General features: G+C 36.7%; 1 protein-coding gene across 4 annotated transcripts in view; it reads left to right on the top strand.

The window, feature by feature from the left end:
* Positions 1-21,311, top strand: part of XRN2 (5'-3' exoribonuclease 2) — a 79,625-nt gene that overhangs the window by 3,339 nt on the left and 54,975 nt on the right. For all 4 annotated transcript variants that reach the window (XM_058563328.1, XM_058563331.1, XM_058563330.1 and 1 more), the window contains exons 2-8: positions 15,478-15,605; positions 15,689-15,800; positions 17,701-17,812; positions 19,554-19,612; positions 19,689-19,778; positions 20,555-20,627; positions 20,737-20,787. In XM_058563328.1, coding sequence (XP_058419311.1) covers positions 15,478-15,605; positions 15,689-15,800; positions 17,701-17,812; positions 19,554-19,612; positions 19,689-19,778; positions 20,555-20,627; positions 20,737-20,787 — 625 coding nt within the window. The remainder of the gene's footprint in view (positions 1-15,477; positions 15,606-15,688; positions 15,801-17,700; positions 17,813-19,553; positions 19,613-19,688; positions 19,779-20,554; positions 20,628-20,736; positions 20,788-21,311) is intronic.

Consider the following 21,311-nt stretch of genomic DNA (forward strand, 5'->3'; position numbering starts at 1 on the left):
AAAAACTTCTGTGAACATTGGTGTACAAGTCTTTGTGTGGACATGTGCTTTCATTTCTTTAGAGAAAATACTCAGGAGTGAAATGGTTGAATTGCGTGGTAGGTGTGTGATTATTTAAAAATTTGCCAAGCTGTTTTCCAAAGTGGTTGTACGATTTTACATTGCCGCCAGCATGTGTGCAGGTTCTAGTTGCTCCACTCCCTCTCCAGCACTTAGTCTGGTTAGTCTTTTTTAGTTTTAGCCGTTCTAGTCTAGTGTTATCTCGTTGTCGTTTTAATTTTCATTTGCCTGATGACAGATGATGTTGACCATCTTTTCAGGTGCTTATTTGCGTGCTGTATATCTTCTTGAGCAAGGTGTCTATTCAGATCTTTTGCTCATTTTTAAGTTGGGTTGTTTGTCTTATTGAATTGTAGAGTTTCTTACGAGTTGATATGTCTTTTGCAGATATTTTCTCCTACTCTGTGGCTTACCTTTTTACTTCTTACCAGTGCAAAGAACAGACGTTTTTAATTTTAATGAAGTCTGTTTTATATATATTTTTTTATATTTCCACTCTTTGTATTGTATTTAACAATCTTTGCCAAAGCCAAGGTCGCTAAGATTCTCTCTTGTGTTTTCTTAGAGATGTTTTATAGTTTTAATTCATCCCATGGTTTCTGTTTTTAGTTTTTTAATATGAATTACATTGATTTTGAAATGTTAAACTCGCCTTGCATTCCTTGGGTAAATCCCACTTGGTCATGGTATATTATTTTTATATACTGTTGGATTCAATTTGCTAAAGATTTCTTCATTTACATTTTTACGTTTATGTTCAAAAAGGATATTTGTCTGTAGTGTTCTTGAAATGTCTTTGTCTAGTTTTAGTTTTTGAGTAACCTTGGCCTCAGATTGAGCTGCGCGGTATATACCCTCCCCAGTTTTCTGGAAGAGTGTGTCTAGAATTGGTGTTATTTCTTGCTTAAATATTTGGTAGAATTCACCAGTGAAGCTTTCTGGGCCTGAAGTTTTGGGGGAAGGCTTTTGTCTACAAATTCAATTTCTTTAGTAGATGTAGAGCTATTCAGATTATCTATTTCTTTTTGAATGAGCTGTTGTAATTTTTAACTTTCACAGGTTTTGTCCGTTTCATCTGAGTAGTCAAATGTGTTGACAAAAGTTGTTCATAGTATTCCTTATTATCCTTTTACTATTGATAGAAAATGTGGTGATGTCACCTCTCTTATTTCTGATACTAATTTTGTCTTTTCTCTTTTGTTCCATTAATAGTCTGGCTAGACTGATCTCAAAGAGCTAGCTTTTGGTTTCATTGATTTTTCTCTGTTGTTTTTCTGTTTTCTTTTTCATCAACTTCTGCTCTTATTTGTTTCTTATGCTCACTTTGTGTTTAGCTTGCGTTTCTTGTCCTTATTTCTTAAGGTGGAAACTTAGGTCATTGCTTTGGTACATTGCATTTTCTCTAATAAAGGTGTTGAGTGCCATAAACAGCCTTCTAGATACTGTTTCAACTCTATGCCACAAATAATGACATGTTGTGTTTTCATTTTCATTCAGTAACAAATATTTTCTGATATCCTCTTTGACTTCTTCTTTGGCCCATTGCTTATTTAGAAGAGTATTATTTAATTTTCAAATATTTGGGGGATTTTCCAGACGTTTTTTTCTGTTATTGATTTCTAATTTAGTTCCCCTGTCAGAGAACATGCTTTGCATAATTTGAATCTTTTAAAAGCTTATCTGATTTGTTGTATGTCCCAGGATATGGTCTTGGTAAATGTTTAATTTTGACTTTAAAAAGATATATGTGCTGCTGTTATTGGGTGGAGTGTTCTATAAATGTTATCACGTTTGTTGATATGATATGAAAGACTTGAACAACATTTACTGATTTTCTGTCTCCTTGTTCTGTCAGTTATTGGTAGGGGTGTGGAAATCTCCTATTATAATTTTTTGGATTTGTCTGTTTCTTCTTTTAGTTCCATTGTTTTTTGCTCCTTGCATTTTGAAGCTCTTTTATTAGGTACATAAATGCTTAGGATTGTTATGTCTTCTTGATGAATGTACTCCTTTATCATTATAAAGTGGTCCTCTTTATCCTTGGTAATATTCTTTGCTCTGAAGTCTACTTTGTCCAATATTAATGTAGCCAGATCTTTTGACTAGTGCTAGCATGGTCTATTTCCATCCTTTTACTTTTAGCCTGTTTGTGTCTTTATATTTAAAGTGGTTGTTTTTGTAGGCAACATACACTTGGGTCTTGCTTTTTTATAGTTTGATGATCTCTGCCCTTTTTTTTTTTATTGTGGCAAAATATACGTAACATAAAAATTGCCGTTTTAACCATTTTAAGGTTTAGAATTCAGTAACATTAAGTACATTTACAACATTGTGAAACCATTGTGACTCTTCATTTCTGTAACTTTTTCATCATCCTAAACAGAAACTCTATACCCATTAAACAATAATTCCCCGTTCTCCCTTCTCCCCTACCTTCTGTCTTATGAATTTGCCTATTCTAGGTACCTAAGATGAGTGGAATCATATAGTATTTGACATTTTGTGTCTGGCTTATTTCACTTAGCATGTTTTCTAGTTTCATCCATGTTTAGCATATATCAGAGTTTCATTCATCTTTAAGGTTGACTAATATCCCATTGTATGTGTTTATCACATTTTGTTTGGACACTTGGGTTATTTTTACCTTTTGACTATTGTGAATAATGCTGCTGTGATCATTGGTGGACAAGTATCTGTGTGCCACATCAATGCTTTGGGTGTATACCTGTGAGTGATTCCTGCTTTCATTTCTTTGGGTGTATACCTATGAGTGGAATTGCTACATCATATGGTAATTCCATGTTTACCTTTTTGAGGAACTGCCACACTGTTTTCACAATCTCTGCCTTGTAATTGGGGCATTTAGAACATTTACGTTGAATGTGATTATTGATATGGTTAGATTTAAATCTATCATCTTACTGTTTGTTTTCTGTCTCATCTGTTTTTTGTTTCCGCTCTCCATTTCTTCTTCTTTTGGTTTAAGTATTTTTTATGATCTCGTTTTATCTCTTTTTTTAGCCTTTTAACTATTAATTCATTCAACCATCAATTTCTTCACTTTGTGTCCTTGGCTCATACAGTCCTCCATTCGTTAGCTTTCTGATCTTGGGAAAATGACTTAAACTCTCCTAAGCTCTAAAGAACTGGAGCTTCTTGCATTACACCACACTGCTCGCTACCATCTCTATCCTCTGGTCATTTCTGTATGAGAGCTGAAATAAGGCAGTGTGTCACCTTGTTTGACCTCAACTGGAACATGTGTGTTGATAGACTGAAATTTTTCACTGCTCTGCTCATGTTTGCGAATGACCATGAGAATGCTGCAAATACTGATTTGGGATTCCAAAAAAATTTTAGTGAGTAGGTGAATTCACAAATATGGAACTTGTAAATAATGAAGATCAGCTATATATGTACCACATAGGGTGGTTGTATGGGTTAAATCAATTAATACAAGTTAAGTTCTTCAAACAATGCCTTACACAGACTCATTGGATGTTTCAGAAATTTATTTGGTAAGTTAATTTTTAGTAGTTTGTATGTCCAGGTATAAGTGAGGATATTTTTATGTCTAATTTTTGGTAACATTGCATAGTGTAGAATTGTGCTCTTTTCATGTGGTGAAATCCAGGTTTCCTACCCTGCTTTTTTCCTGTCACTCGTCTACTTCATTTAGCCCCCCCTTTTTTTTTTTTTTTGCAAACATGCAGGCATGACTTTAAGGGCAGGAAGGATTAATAATGAACAAAAGCGATGTTGCTCCCTGACCCTACATTCTGTTTTCTTCACTATGATGTTTTTTTTTTGGAGCTGGCTACTACAGTTTTTAGGCAGCTTTATTGAGATATGATTCACATACCATACAATTCACCCATTTAAAGTTTATAATTCAGTGGTTTTTTAATATATTCACAGATGTGTGTAACCATCACCACAGTAAATTTTAGAATATTTTCATCACCTCAAAAAGAAGCCTGAACCCTTCAGCTACCATCCCTTTATCCCCTGACCCTGTTTACCCCATCTCTGAGCAACCACTAAGCTACTTTTTGTCTCTATAGATTTCCCTATTCTGACTTTCCTATGAATAGAATCATATAGTATATGGTTTTTTTTTTGGCTGGCTTCTTTCACTTAGCATTATATTTTCTAGGTACGTTTATGTTGTAGCATATGTCAGTATCTCATTCTTTTTTATGACCAAATAATGTTTCATTGTGTGGATATACCACATTTTGTTTATCTGTTTGTGTGTTAATGGACATTTGGGTTGTTTCCACCTTTTGGCTATTATGAGTGATGCTGTTACATTCATGTATAAGTTTCTGTGTGGTCATGTTTCCATTTTGTTGGATATATACCTAGGAGTAGAATTGCTGGGTTACATGGTAGCTCTATGTTTAATTATTTGAGAAACTGCCAGACTGTTTTCCAAAGTGGCTGCAACATTTTACATTCCTGTAGCAGTGTTTGAGGGTTCCAGTTTCTCCACATTCTCACTAACACTTGTTATCTAAGTTTTTTATTTTAGCCATTCCAGTGGGTATGAAGTGGTATCTTATTGTGGTTTTGATTTGCGTTTGCCTTATGACTAATGATACTGAGCATCTTTTCATGTGCTTATTGGCCATTTGTATATCTTCTTTGGAGAAATATCTGTTCAGATTCTTTGCCTATTTTTAAATTGGGTTGTCTTTTTATTACTGAATTGTAAGAAGTTTTTTTGGGGGAGGAGGTAGGGAAGATCAGCCCTGAGCTAACTTCTGTTGCCAATCCTTCTCTTCTTGCTGAGGAAGATTGGCCCTGGGCTAACATCCGTGCCCGTCTTCCTCTACTTTATATGGACGCAGCCACAGCATGACTTGATACGCGGTACATTGGTCTGTGCCTGGGATCGGAACCCATGAACCCTGGGCCGCCAAAGTGGAGCGCGCAAACTTAACCACTACACCACTGGGCTGGCCCCAAGAGCTTTTTAATATATGTTCCGAATACAAGTTCCTTATTAGATGTATGATGTGCAGATATTTTTTCCCATTCTAGATTGTCTTTCCACTTTCTTGATAGTGTCTTTTGAAGCATAAAAGTTCTTAATTTTGATGATGAAGTTTAATTTATTTATTCATTTATTTAGTTGCTTCTGCTTTTGGTGTCATATCTAAGAGTCCATTGCCAAATACAAGGTCATGAAGATTTATGCCTGTGTTTTCTTCTAAGTGTTTTATAGTTTTAGCTCTTAAATTTAAGTGTATGATCCATTTTGAGTAAACTTTTGCTTATGGGATAAGGTTAGGGTCTAACTTCATTCTTTTGCATATGGCTATTCAATTGTCACAGCACCATTGGCACCCTTGTGAAAAATCAGTTGACCATAGGTGTATAGGTTTATTTCTGGTCTTTCAGTTCTGTTCCATTGATCTGTATGTTTGTCCTTGTACCAGTATCACACTGTCTTGACAACTGTTGCTTTGTAGTAACTTTTGAAATTGGGAAGTATGAGTCTTACACTATTTGTTCTTCTTTTTCAGAATTGTTTTGTTAGTTGTAGCTTGTTGCCTTAGAATTCCGTATGAATTTAGAATCAACTTCAGAGTATAAGTTTTGCATTTCTTTGGTTAATTTATTCCTGGTTTTGGATACTATTGTGAATGGAATTGTTTTCTTAATTTTACTTTTGGGTTTTTCGATGCAAATGTATAGAAATTAAATTGGGTTTTGTATATTGATCTTGTATCCTGCAACCTTGCTGAACTCATTTATTACTTCTAATAGTTTTTTGGTAGATTCCTTAGGATTTTCTATATACAGGATCACTTCATGCAAATAGAGATAGTTTTACCTCCTCCTTTCCGATATAGATGCCTTTTATTTCTTTTTCTTGCCTAATTGCCCTGATTAGAACCTCTGCTACAATTTAGAATAGAAATGGCAAGAATGGAAATCTTTGTCTTGTTCCTAATCTTAAAGGGAAACCATCCAGTATGTCACCATTAAGTATGATGTTAACCGGAGATTTTTTGTAGATGCCCTTTATATTGAGGAACTTCCCTTCTGTTCCTAGTTTATTGAGTTTTCTTTTTAAATCATGAAAGCATGTTGGATTTTGTCAAATGCTTTTTCCTACATCTGCTGAGATGGTCATGTGATTTTTTGTTTTTCATTCTATTTGTATGATGTATTACATTAATTATTTTTGGATGTTAAACCAACTTTGCATCCCTAGGATAAATCCCACTTGGTCATGGTGTATAATTCTTTTTATGTATTGCTAGATTCAGTTTGCTAGTATTTTGTTGAGGACTTTTACATCCATGTTTGTAAGAGATATTAGTCTGTAGTTGTGTTTTCTTTTCTTTTTTTTTTTTTTTTGGTGAGGAAGATTAGCCCTGAGCTAACATCCGTTGCCAATCTTCCTCTTCTTGAGGAGGAAGATTGGCCCTGGGGTAACATCTGTGCCCATCTTCCTCTATTTATTTTTTTTTTATATGGGACACCGCCATAGCATGGCTTGACAAGCGGTGCATCAGTCCATACCCGGGATTCAAACCTGTGAACCCTGGGCCGCCACAGTGGAGCGTGCAAACTTAATCTCTACGCCACCAGGCTGGCCCCTGTAGTTTTGCTTTCTTGTGACATCTTTGTCTGATTTTGATATCGGGGTAATATTAGCCCCATAAAATGTGTTGGAAAGTGTTTCTTCCTCTTCTTTTTTTTTTTTTTTTGGAAGAATTGGTATAATTGGTATTAATTCTTCCTTGAGTGTTTGGTAGATTTCAGCGGTGAAACCATTTAGGCTTGGGCTTTTCTTTGTGCATAGTTTGTGGATTACTGATTCAATCTCTTCACTTATTATAGGTTTATTCAGATTATCTTGAGTCATTTTTGTAGTTTGTGTTTTTCTAGTAATTTGTGTATTTCATCTAAGTTATCTAATTTGTGTACTATTATTCGTAGTATTTGTTTATAATCCTTTTTGTTTCTGTAAGGTTGGTAATCTTGTCCTCTTTTTTTTTTTTTTTCAGTTTTGTCTTTTTTTTTATTGATGTTTTAATAGTTTTTAACATTGTGAAATTTTGGGTTGTACATTTTTGTTTGTCCATCACCATATATATGTCTCCCTTCACCCCTTGTGCCCACCCCCCACCCCCATTGCCTGTGGTAACCACAATACAGTTTTCTCTGTCCATGTGTTGGTTTATATTCCACATATGAGTGAGATCATACAGTGTTTGTCTTTCTCTTTCTGGCTTACTTCACTTAACATAATACCCTCCAGGCCCATCCATGTTGTTGCAAATGGGGGGATTTTGTCTTTTTTTATGGCTGAGTAGTATTCCATTGTATATATATACCACATTTTCTTGATCCAGTCATCAGTCGAGGGACACTTAGGTTGCTTCCACTTCTTGGCTATAGTGAATAATGCTGCAATGAACGTAGGGGTGCATAAGGCCCTTTGGATTGTTGATTTCAGGTTTGTTGGATAGATTCCCAGTAGTGGGATGGCTGGATCATAGGGCATCTCTATTTTTAATTCTTTGAGGAATCTCCATACCGTTTTCCATAGAGGCTGCACCAGTTTGCATTCCCACCAGCTGTGTATGAGGGTTCCTGTTTCTCCACATCCTCTCCAATGTTTGTTGTTTTTTGGCTTGGTGATTATAGCCATTCTAACGGGCCTGAGGTGATATCTTAGTGTTGCTTTCTCTCTTTTGTTTTTGATTCAAGTAATTTGAATCTTCTCTCTTTTTCTTGGTCAGACTGGACAGAGGTTTGTCAATTGTGTTGATCTCTTCAAAGAACCAGCTTTTTCTGATTTCCCTTTAGATTTCTTCTTCGACTCATTGGTTATTCATGAATGTGTTGTTTAATTCCCACATATTTATGAATTTGCCAAATTTATTCCTACTATTGATTTCTAATTTTATTTTATTATGGTTGCAGAACATACTTTGTATTATTTTTATGCTTTTAAATTTATTGGGGTTTGTTCTATAGCCCAACATTTGATCTGTTCTGGAGAATGTTCCCTATGTACTTGAGAATGTATATTCTGTTGTTGGATGGAGTGCTCTGTAGAAGTCTGTTAGATCTGGTTGGTTTGTAGTGTTGTTCAAGTCATCTATTTCCTTGTTGATCTTCTGTCTAATTGTTCTATACATTATTGAAAGTGGAGTATTGAAGTCTCCAACTTGTTGAATTGTCTGTTTTCATTTCTGTTTATTAAAAGTTTCATGTATTTCAATGCTCCATTAATAGATGCATATATGTTTTTAATTGCTATGTCTTGAACTGTTGATCATTTCATCATTATAAAATGTCACTATCTCTAGTATTCTTATTTTAAAGTCTATTTTGTCTGATGTTAGTACAGCCACTCCAACTTTCTTGTGGTTGCTGTTTGCATGATATTTTTCCCCATCCATTTACTTTCAGTGTTTTTGTATCCGTGAATCTCGTGTGTCTCCTGTAGACAACATATAGTTGGATCATGTTTTTTTTAAATCCAATCTAACAATCTTTCCCTTTTGATTGTTCAATCTAGTCACATTTAATGTTACTGATATAGTTGGATTTACATCTGCCATTTTAGTTTTTGTTTTCTATATGTATTTTCTAATGTAGCATTTTAATTTCATTAGTGATCTTTTTTTTAGTTTTTTTTTTTGAATTTTTTTAAGTAATTGCTCTAGGGTTTACTATATACCTCTTACCAGCTTTAGATTTGTACTAGCTTAATTTCGGTAATATATAGAACCTTTACTGCTATATAGCTTGATTCCCATTTTCCCTTTTTTTTTGGTATTGTTGTTATATGTATTATATCTGTTAATGTTACAACCTCAACATTGCATTGTTATAATTATTATTTTACCATCTGTAGTCATTTCCTTAGCTCATTGCAACTTTGCTTCCATCCACCTCCTTTTGGGCTGTTAGTAGGAAATATATTACACTTATATTAAATTGTGCGTTTTAAGCCATGATACATTGTGTGATATTATTTTATACAATTGGTTTTTAAATCAGTTAAGAATAGAAAGGATAAAAAATATGTATAATAACCTTTACTGGGGTCACTTGTTTTCAGCCTGAAGAACTTTCTTTAGTATTTCTTGTAAATCAGGTCTACCAGCAATGAATTCTCTCAATTTTTGTTTATCTGGCAAAGTCTTTATTTTTTCTTCATTTTTGAACAGTACCTTTCCTGAATATAGAATTCTTAGTTAACAGTTTTTTCCTTCAGCACTTTATATGTGCTATCCCACTGCCTTCTGGCCTGCATTGTTTCTTCTGGAAGCCAGCTGTCAGTCTTATTGGGTTTCCTTGTAAGTGACTCATCATTTTTCCTCTTGATTCTTTTAAAGATTTTTCTCCTTGTCTTTTACCTTCAGCATTTTTTACTCTGATGTGTCTGTTTGTGGGTCTCTTTGTGTTTATCTTGGAGTTCTTAGAGCTTCCTGCATGTGTAAGTTATTGTTTTTTAATAAATTTGGGAAGTTTGGGGTTATTATTTCCTTGAATATTTTTTCTACTCCTTTCTCTCCTCTCCTTTCAGTACTCCAGTTCTGTGTATGTTCGTGCATTTAATTGGTCCCATATTTCTCTCAGGCTCTGTTTATTTTTCTTCATTCTTATTTCTCTCTGCTCTTCAGCTCGTGTAAATTCTATTAATCTATCTTAGTTTGCTAATTCTTTCGCCAATTCAAATGTACTGTCAAGCCCCTCTAGTTGAATTTTTGATTTCAGTTATTGTAGTTTTCAACTCCAGAATTTCCATTTGGTTCTTTTTTGTAATTTTTATCTTTGTTGATATTCTCTATTTGATATAAATTGTCATCATAACTTCTTTTATTTCTTTAACATACATCTCTTTAGTTCTATGAACATACTTATAATAGTTACTTTAAACCCAGTTCTGTTAAATCTAACATCTGGATGCTCTCACAGGCAGTTTCTGTTGCCTGCCTTTTACCCAGTGTATGGGTCATACTTTTCTGTTTTTCTACATGCCTGGTAGTTTTTTGCTATAAATAGGACGTTTTAGATAACATATTGTAGCAACTTTGGGTATTGGCCCCCCACCCCCAGACTCTTTCAGGGCTTGTTACTGTTATTTGTTTATATACCAACTGGATTATTTTAGTGAGATGTATTTCTTCCTCACTGTGTTAGACCTCTGATATTGCTTCTCTGGGTGGTGCAGTTTGGGGCATGCCCAGAGCCACCCTAGGATGACAGGTATAGGTAGGACTCTCTCCCAGTCTTGCCCTCATTACACCCAGCAGTTAACCTCCACTAATTGTGGCCCATTGCTGTGTTATTTTCAGCAGTGCCCTGGGGCATAAATTCCTCTACAGACTAATCCAGTCAAATTGTGGCTCCTGCCAGGGATTAGTTTCTGAGGTTAATGTTTGGTACTTTTATGAACCCCAGGAGGGCTCTTCCCAGCTGTCTTATTCCCTGGTTCTCTCCTACAAACTAGCTGGCCTATAGTCTGGGCTGTATCTTCATTAGATCCAGGATTCTCTTCCCACTTGCTTTTCACCACAACTTGCACTGTTCTTGAGAGTGTCTTTAGGTTGAAACTTTTCCATGCTCTGTTGTATTGTCAATGCTGAATTTTCTTAGGTTTTTGTGACTATATTGCTGTCTTCCCCTAGGACCGTTTCCAAAGGCTTTAAATGGTGTTATTTTTTAAAAAAATTCACTAGTTTCCCCGAGAAGCAGGTGAGCAGAGCTACTGATGCTGTCATGCTGGAAGTTGATCTCCTCAGTGTTATCTTGTGTCTTAGAGAGCGAGGATCAATTTCACACGTTTTACATGTTTTGTGTCCTCTGTAGCACTGGCTGTAGTCCTTGATGCACATTATAAATGTTCAATAAATTCATGTTGAATCTAGTGAAATTATAATCAGTCAGTCTAACATCCTGGTTAAGATCCCAGCTCTGATTCAGACTGCTGGGTCCCTTGGCAGTAGTGTGACTTTGGAGAAGCCACTTAACCCCGCTAAGCATTTGTGTTCTCATTTCTAAGTGGGCCACTCTGTACCTCACAGGGTTCTTGTGAGGAGAGAGGGGAATAATCCATGAGTAGAATCCCTTAGAACAGTGCCTATCACATTTTAAGTGCTTTGTAAATGTTAGTGATAATTGATAGTCCTTGTTGACTAACACTGTATAAAAATGAGGACCTAAGATACATACTACTTGAAAAAATACTAATCACTAAAAATGTTAAAATTTTCTATTTGGCAACTGTGTCGGAATTTATGGCCTGAATTTTTAGCCAAAATACTGCAATTTGAAATTTTCATTAGCCTTTTGACCGTTTCTCCCCAAAATATCACCCATGTTTTGCAGTTCTTTTCTTGAGTTCCAAGCTGCTTTAAGGGAAATCTAAAACCAAATGCTGTAGTTTGGTATTTGACTTCCAATAGTGAGAACTCATGTTACAGTGGAACCTCAGGCGTGATTCATGATTTTCTAATGCTGCTGTTAAATACTGTGCAGGTTTACACAAAAATGCATACACTTAGCTATCACTGACAGGAGTGGCTTCAGCTTTACGTTTGAGGAGCCGGAAAGCCTTATTATAAGATTGGAAGAGTAAGTTGGTGTGAAATTCATTTTGGGGGTTTATTTCAAAACCTGTGGAGTGTATTTTTATACAGACTCACTATTTGCATGTTTGTACCATCTTTAATTCTTTAAATATCTTCTTCTTTTTTTTTTTAAACAGTTTTATTTATTTATTTTTTTGTGAGGAAGATCAGCCCTGAGCTAACATCTGTGCTAATCCTCCTCTTTTTGCTGAGGAAGACCAGCTCTGAGCTAACATCTATTGCCAATCCTCCTCCTTTTTTTTTTTTTTTCCCTGCAAAGCCCCAGTAGATAGTTGTATGTCATAGTTGTACATCCTTCTAGTTACTGTATGTGGGACGCGGCCTCAGCATGGCCAGAGAAGCGGTGCGTCGGTGCGCACCTGGGATCCGAACCCGGGCCCCTGGTAGTGGAGCGCGCGCACTTAACCGCTGAGCCGTGGGGCCGGCCCTTAAATATCTTCTTTATCTTGATTTCTTGGCATCTTTGTGTACAAATAGGATAATTTCCCAACTGCCTATTAGGGATAAATAGATCCCTCCCTTTTTCCATGAAGTGGAAGAGAAGTGGGATTCCTGCTTGGCGGAACTGCTGGACGGCCAGCCCTCTGGGCAGATGTGCTCCCTGTTCCTCTGGGGAACTGCTAGTGAGCCAGCGTACTGCGCTGCTTTTCCTACTCAAGCACCCGTGTTTTCTGGGAATGCCTGTCTCAAGTTGCCTGGTGCACGTGGGACCTGAGGGGGTGAGAGGAGAGTGCAGGGGTTGACCCACCTGGCTCTTCCTGCTGCTGGTGGTGATGGATCATCCAGAGACTATCCCTTGAGCCCCCTCTCTGGGCCTGGAGCCTTCTTGTGTTCTCCCACTTCTCGGCTGCCGAACTCCTCTCTGCATGTTTTAGGCTGTGTGCTTCATCTTGTCAGATCTAGTTTTCCACATTTCAGGCATCCCTCATGGTTTCTTAGCCGCAGAGGGTTCTTCTGGTATTCCAGTACAGTTATGCAGTTGTGATTATTTGTTTGTTTTTAGTCTTTCATGTGGTCTTGGAGTAAAAAGGGAAGGCTGCAGTGTGTGCTCAGTTTATCATCTGGTAAATCCAAGAGATATTGAAAAGTTCTTTGAAATGAATTGTTTTTAGGGTTCAGAGTGGCTCTCCTTTTAGCTGCCCTTTGATTGAGGATCTCTTTAATGCAGCAGGAGACACGTTGGCTTGTGTTTGGCAAGGCTCTTGAGGAGTGAGTTCCTTTGGTGAGCATCAAAATCTTCTCTTGAAGAAAGAAACTCTAAGTTTAAGTAATTAATGTGTTGACTATATCTACAGTAACTCCTGAGAGGAAAGTATGTTCAGTTTTCTTATTGGGAATGCCTGGAGCTCTTTTCTCAAAGTTAGGACCTCCCCATGCGCCCTTCCCCGTGCTATACTTTCTAGGTAGTGGAAGTAGAAATTCTCATGTAGCTATACGCAACATCCGTTGAAGAGCTACAATATGCCTAGTGGTGTGCTAGGCACTAGGGCTGAGGTTAGCAAGCCAGTGTACAGTTTTTGTAAATAAAGTTTTACTGAAACACAGCCATACCCATTCATGTCTGTATTCTTTATGGTTGCTTTCACTCTACAAAGGCAGATATGAGTTGTTGCAACTAAGATCATATGGCCAACAAGTCTAAAATACTAACTATCTGGCTTCCTGGGGAGCATAAAGAAAGTGGGTCTGGATTCTCCTGAGTGTGGTGTCTATTTGATGCAGGAGAGAGGAAAATGTGGACTTTGGAGTGTAGAGGTTAGTTGGATAGGCAGAGAGCCTCCTGCCTTCATAGAATTTGTTTTGTTATGTTTGGGGGTCATCAGGTTATCTTTTTCAATAGACCCCCCAAAAATTGACCTCCTGCTTTCCTTACCAGTTATCCCATTCACTGCTTCTGATTGAACCCCTCTTTCCTGATTCATAGCACGTAGGTATGGAACACTGTCTGAGCTTCTTCCCTATTCTGCCCTTAAATCTCTTTTGATATCCTTTTCTTCCAATTATAAATCCAAACTGAAGCTCAATCTCATTCCTTTCCCTCTCTCTCAAAGATAACCACTGTCCTGAAATTGGTGTTTATCATTCCTTTGCTTTTCTAATTTTGCTTTCATTGCATATGTATTCATCCCTGAACAATACCTAATGTTGTTTTGTCTGTTTGATAACTCTGGATAAGTGGTATCCTGTATGTATTCTTCTGCAGCTTGCTTTTTTGTCTTAGCAATATATTTGTGACCATCCAGCTCTATTTCTTTGAATCTCACTTCTATTTGATATTCTACTATATGGACATATCACAGTTTATTAATCCATTCTTTGGGTTTTTTTTTTTCCTAATTAAGTTGACCTTTTATTTATCTATTTTTAATAGCTTTATTGAGATATAATTTATATATCATAAAGTTCACCCATTTAAAGTGTACAATTCAGTGGTTTTTAGTATATATACAGAGTTGTACAACAATCACTATTATCTAATTTTAGGACATTTACATCACTCCCAAAAGAAATGTTGTACCCACTTGTGGTTACTTCCTATCTCCCTTTCCCTTCCTCTGCCCTCAGATTAAAGCTAATCTATTTCTGTCTCTATAGGTTTGTCTATTCTGGATCATATAAATGGAATCTTTTGTGGTCTTTCATGACTGGCTTTCACTTAGAATGTTTTTGAGGTTCATCCATGATATAGCATGTACATAGTGGGCTTTTAAATTGTTCACCGTTTTTTGCTGTTACAAATGATGCTTTGCATGTGTTGGGGAACTATTATTTTTTAAGTGACTTTTACTATTAGTAACAGTAAAAACCTATCTCATATTCTTATCATCTGCTGAAGCTCTGGGAGAAAAAGACAAAGGTAATGTTTATCACAAAAGTATAATTGAGTGCCTCCAGGAGTGAGTAAGGCACAGTCCTTACCTTTTGAAGAATGCACAGTGTAGCTGGGTTAGAATGACAAATTAATTATAAAACCATGGAAGTGCTACAAGTGAATAAGCAAAATTCTGTGGAAATGCAGAAGGAAGAGCAGTTAATTTCTTAGGAGATGTGTACAAAGCGTTATAAAATGAACGACATTTGATCTGAGTCTGACCCTGGAAAATTACTAAGATTTCAGGAAGTGGGTGTTGATAGAGAGGAAGCAGTGTGCAAAGACATTGAGAGATGAGAGCGTTTTCCAGGAACTTAGACGAGATGGGGTGGACCTGAACAATATCGTGGTGGGACAGGAGACTAGGATGGGTCCAGGCTCATTGGTTTACACCCGCTATGGGAATCGTTGGGAGAATCAGGCAAGATTAAGATGCAGCCACATTTGTATTTTAGGAAAAAAAACTCTGGCAGCATAGAGGGTAGGCTGGAGACAGGAGAGTCTAGAGGTGGGCAGTCCATACGAAGACTCTTCCAGTCTTGTAGGTGAGAGATGATGCCCTGATGTGGTTAGCGTTTTTCATGTTAAATTGACAGGACTTATTGGAATGGGTGGTAAGGGAAAAGAATTCTAAGATGACTCCCCTGGTCTCTTGCTTGGACAACTGAATGATTTGGAAATTTGATAATTATCCCCCACATAGAGAAGATTAACTTGTGTTGGAAGCTGTCCACTTTCTACAAATGAAATATCTACTTCAGTTTGCTTTAGGAAATAAGATAACTTATAATTTAAAGATTGCTTAAAGTGTTTTATTTCCAATTCAGAAATGAAACACAGGTACTTACTGAGCCTAGGTTATATCAATTTCAGACTTGAACAATCAAACTACTATTAATTATCATTTCCTCATAGCCAAAAGAATGCAATGGTGTAAAGATTCCTGTTGATGCCAGTAAACCTAATCCAAATGACGTGGAGTTTGATAATCTGTATTTGGATATGAATGGAATCATCCATCCCTGTACTCATCCTGAAGACAAGTACGTAACCTGTTTTTGTCACTGACATTACCAGTTACAGAGGAGTATATATATTATATTACATTGTTTGCTTATCATTATAGACCAGCACCAAAAAATGAGGATGAAATGATGGTTGCAATTTTTGAATACATTGACAGACTTTTCAATATAGTAAGACCAAGACGACTTCTCTACATGGCAATAGATGGAGTGGTAAGTGCTAAAATAATTAACTTAAGAGTCCTCTGTTTTTGTTTTTGCTGTGTTCCCAGTGTCTAGAATGAAAGTCAGCTAAATAAAGAAAAATATTGAGTGTGGTAAATTTGAGAAAGAAAGCCTCATCCTTCAGTCATGCATTCAAACACTTTTTATGCCTGTTTTGTACCAGGTACTGTGAAATGCTGGGGATGTTGGTGACTGCCCTTGCTTTTGAAGGGCTTACCAGTAAAGGGACAGAGACTTAGATAAATGAGTGAGGTTAGTTATTTATGGACTTTATAGGCACTAGATAACACATGCAGCATGTTGAGGGAAGAAGGTGTCAGTGCTACTAAGAGAGTTGGAAGATAGAGAGGAGGTGACTTTTGTCCCATTTCTTGAAGGATAAAGAATAGTTGGAGATTGGTGGGCAGTGGAAGGGGATGGATGGGACAGATATGGGGAGGGAGGACCTTCTGGACTTCTCAAATGTGTCAGGTAAACACACTCTCCATGCCTATGATCACACTGACATATTTGGGCAACTGTAGGAGTTTTAGATTGGAAAGAGAAGTAGAGTGATGACTTGAAGAAGGCCTCACCTCCCATACTCAGGAGTTTGGATTTTGTCCTATAGGCGGTGATTAGTCATCACAGGACCTTAAGAGGGGAATAACTTACTGACCTGTGTTAATATTATCAAGTAGCTTAGGTTATAATTGATTAGCAAACTATATACCAGGGTTCAAGGAAAATTAAGGTAAATCATAAGCCTAAATTTATTTAGCCATATGCAAATAGATTCTCTTTCTTTTAGATTTAGTAATTGTAGTAGCTAATGGAATGATTTTGAAAATCCAGAAAACTTTGGGTCCAAGAAGATTAACTTTTCTGTGAGGTTCTCTTTACTCAAAGAAAAATCTTAGCTACCTGATAACTTGTTAAGTTGTAGTTAAAGTGGAGTAAAGAATAAAGGGAACAGGAATATGTCTTATTTGGAGCATATTCCAATTCACAATAGCTAAGTTTCTTGAAGAAAATTTTTAACTTTACTGCAGTATGCCCTTACTGCTAGATCAAGTATAAAATATGTACATATTTGTGTGCGTTATGTACGTGCTCATGTCTGTAACATGTTTTTTTTGTTAAAATATAAATGTAGATCATAGAACTTGGTGCTTGAAAGAGTTAGATTAGGTGGTCTCATTTTACAGAAAAGGGAACTGTTTAAAAGAGAATATAAAATAACTCATTTTTTGTAGATAGGATACTTTAGAGTCCCTTCCAACCCCAGAACTCAGTTCAGTAACTTCAGAACCTTAAAGTCCAGTTCACTTCATTCAGCTTTATCCAGTGATTTAAATTTCACTTGGTTAGAGTGATTTAAAAGTACTTTTGGTAAAAACCTTGTTCCCTGTGTCCTGCTGTGCTTGTAGAGACAGTGGTAATTATGAAGCTTATTGTGGGAAGTACAAAATGGAAGTGCGTTGGGGTCCTACAGATCAAGTAGTTTTCTTTTGCTTTTATAGGGCATTGTGGATCTCATCCTGGTTCTGTACTAATTGTATGCTGGCTGAGTCTTTGAGTAAAGTGAGCTTTCTTCTTGGGTGCTTTGACGCACCATAACCCAGTGGAATTGGCATTAGGTCGTGGGGCCTGCACTGTTAAGTGCTGTGGCTTCATAGGATGTTTGTCCATTTGATATGTCACTCACTGAGCTCAGCTTTTAGGTTCTTGGTCCAAATTTAAGTCCTCAGGATCTCCTGTCTGTCGTGAAAGGATTGTTAGACATATTACTTACCTCTTCCATTTTAGTGTATTATTTTTATAAAAACAACTGATTCAAAATAATGTGCAGATTTAGTTGCAAATATTTTGAATAATATTATGTGAATATGAAATACGTGTTTTTCAGGCACCACGTGCTAAAATGAACCAGCAGCGTTCGAGGAGGTTCAGAGCATCAAAAGAAGGAATGGAAGCAGCAGTAGAGAAGCAGCGAGTCAGGGAAGAAATACTGGCAAAAGGTAAAGAAAATGAATCTTGAAGGTGGACTTTTTATAAGATGTATGCAGAAGGGGGAGGGGCGGCAACTCTTTCTTACAATAGATAATGTTTTAATTTACTTAGGATCCCAGAATATACAAGGAAAATTTATGTTCACTGTTGAGGAAAAGTTGTTAATGGAATTCTTCAGTATTTGTTTCCAAACTCTGTAGTAAAAGAGAAACTTGGGAATACAAGGAGGGAATTCTGGTAGGGAGAGCAGATTGTCAGTCCCTCTCAGGACAAGTGCAGCTCTTCTGCTAACTTTTATATATCTGTAAAATAGAAATATTTTAAGTGCTTCTTACTTCTTTTTTTCTAATGGGGGCTATTAGAAAGCTACCATTCTGTAAACATTTTCCTCAAATCAGTCTTGGTAGCTTGCCTATTGCTTCCTCTTAGAACTCAGAGGTCTATATGAGGAGGCCTGGGATGATGTGATCCATATTTCCAGGCTTTCACCAAGTCACACACATTGTCAGTGTAGATTGATGTAGCAGGAACCGAGGCAGTGAGGTACCCAGGGTTCTCTCAATTTTGAGGAGGGGAGGGGTGGGATGTGGCCATTTTTGCAATTCTTCAAAGCCTTGAAATTCCTGATGGGTACATAGGTAGGAGTTGGCTAAATCTCAGAGATGAGAAAGGTCAAGAGGTCTTCATGCCCACTCTGACTGGTTCTTTCCCAAGACACCTGTGTGTGAGATGGGGTGTGGTTGTAGCAGAGTGATTTGTTTGGTGTTTTGTTACATAGGGCAATATGATAGACCAGGAAAGCCACAATTTATTGGCTCAGGATTTTACACTTGGAAGTTGAAAAAAGATACCATAGTGTAGTCAGGTCAAGCCTGCAATTATGATACATTTTATGTTATTTTAATTTGCTAGAAGTATGCGAGTATATAGTTACTTTTAGCTGTAGCTTATACTAATACTCTAAAACCTGTTTGTATCTATAACAGATTGTCTTTGATTTTAAAGATGTCTTCTTTCTTGAACATGTTATGAAATATGTTTGTGTCTTGAGAAAAAGCTAATCAATGATACAGAGGGAAAAATAGGATTTTTGTATCCCTCTAGCTGATATTTTTATTTCTTATCATTTATTTCTTATCATAAGCTGTGATAAACTCAGCATTTTAATTTTGTTTTTCTTTTTTTTATAATTTTTATTTATTTATTTTTTCCCCCCAAAGCCCCAGTACACAGTTGTATGTCATAGATGCACATCCTTCTAGTTGCTGTACGTAGGACGCAGCCTCAGCATGGCCGGAGAAGCGGTGCCTCGGTGCGCACCCGGGATCCGAACCCGGGCCGCCAGTTAGCGGAGCGCGTGCACTTAACCGCTAAGCCATGGGGCCAGCCCTAATTTTGTTTTTCTAAGGCACCTTTATTTTAAGAACTGGTATCAAATTAGAACCCCTAACCCGTGTGTGTATTCTGCTGCAGAGGGCCTTAGGAAGAACATCATAATTTTTATATTTTTATATAACAATATAGTATCTTTTGTGTACCATATATTGTTTGACACTTATGTTAAAGCTTAATTTAAATTTGAGGAGAGGAATCTTATTTTCTTCCCAGAAAGAGGAACATTGTTCCTCAAGTGATAATACTTCTCATTTTTTTGTATTTGAACTTACTGTTTTTGTTGTTTGGGCTTAATATTGAGTAGTTTACCTCACTTTTTATGGGGATAACAAAACATTGCCTCTTTTTCTCTAGGTGGCTTTCTTCCTCCAGAAGAAATAAAAGAAAGATTTGACAGCAACTGTATTACACCAGTAAGTAGTCTCAGACTTTGCTGGCTATTGCTAACTCTTAAATGATAGCTTAATTTATTTCCTTCTATCATTTTAGGGAACCGAGTTCATGGACAATCTTGCTAAATGCCTTCGCTATTACATAGCTGATCGTTTAAATAATGATCCTGGGTGGAAAAATTTGACAGTAAGTTTCACATTTTGGTACTTCAAAAAGATTAAGGTGATATTTGAGTCTATACTTTGATATGACTGATATTATTTTTTTCTTTTTTCCCCCCTGTGAAATACTAGTTGACTGTCAGAGGAAAGGAGAAGCTGCCAGGGTTATTAGAAATGGGATGTCTTGCATGATCCAGTTTTAGACAGTCGAATTTTCTCTCAATGCCAATTTTTTGTCCTCTTACCGTCACTATGAAGCCATAAAATGGTACTCATGATTTAAAAAATATCTATTTATGTATGAAAGTAATTTTTAAATGAAAATTTCTATTTGAAATCAAACTATAGCAAAATTAAAGTCGTGGGGCTACCTTTAAAGCATAACTGTGTTCTCCTAAGTATTTAAGTAAAATTTAAACAAACTTTTGTGTAATTTTAGGTTCATAAGCTTATTTCCCTGTTATTAGGTGTGGGAAATTGTGTTTACTGGGTGTCTTTATTGATTGCTCCCAGGGCTTGTGTGCTTCAGTGCTGTGTCCTTAGGTAGCAGTGAGAATGGTGGAGACTTGTGACTGGTCGGTTTTTCTAGTGGCTAAGTTTAACCCAGACATTTGATTTTCTATTCCATTCAGTAAGTAAATAGTTTTGGTGTTTAACACACACACACCTTATTAAGAAAAATTTCCAATTAATAACATCTTAATAGAATTATCCCAGTTTATTTTAAGATACTCAGTTCTGTTGAGTTTTGTCCTAGAAAATTGGAGATGAGCTGAAAGTGTTAAAAACTGTCTTTTATAGGTTATTTTATCTGATGCTAGTGCTCCTGGTGAAGGAGAACATAAAATTATGGATTACATTAGAAGACAAAGAGGTAAAAATCACTTATGAATATCTGATTGATAAGCCATTATATAGAAAATGGTAAAATGTGATATTCCTGTGGTATAAATATAATAAATATATGTTTCCTCCTCCTTTAGCTCAGCCTAACCATGACCCAAACACTCATCATTGCTTATGTGGAGCAGATGGTAAGTTTCTTCTTTGGAATTTGAGTCTCTTGGATTAAACCATAGCAAGTTGATGAGTTGGTGTGTAGTAATGAATTATTCATGATTGCCTGGAAATTCTAAAGTGCCTTGCTGATTTTATGTTTGAGAGGAAATTAGTACTGAGTTATTTAATCTGTGATTAATGTTTACCTATCTTTAATTTTTTTTTTTTACATTTTTCTACCTTTTTTTTTTTTTTTTTTTTTTTTTTTTGTGAGGAGATCAGCCCTCAGCTAACATCCGCCAATCCTCCTCCTTTTTTGCTGAGGAAGACGGCCCTGGGCTAACATCGGTGCCCATCTTCCTCCACTTTATATGGGACGCCGCCACAGCATGGCTTACCAAGCAGTGCGTCGGTGCACGCCCGGGATCCGAACCAGCGAACCCCGGGCCGCCGCAGCGGAGCGCGCGCACTTAACCGCTTGCGCCACCGGGCCGGCCCTACATTTTTCTACCTTTTAATATGGCTGCATATACCTTTAAAATGGACGAGTGTTGACTCC

This window comes from Diceros bicornis, chromosome 19 (genome assembly GCF_020826845.1).
Source record: "Diceros bicornis minor isolate mBicDic1 chromosome 19, mDicBic1.mat.cur, whole genome shotgun sequence".
NCBI lineage: Eukaryota > Metazoa > Chordata > Mammalia > Perissodactyla > Rhinocerotidae > Diceros > Diceros bicornis.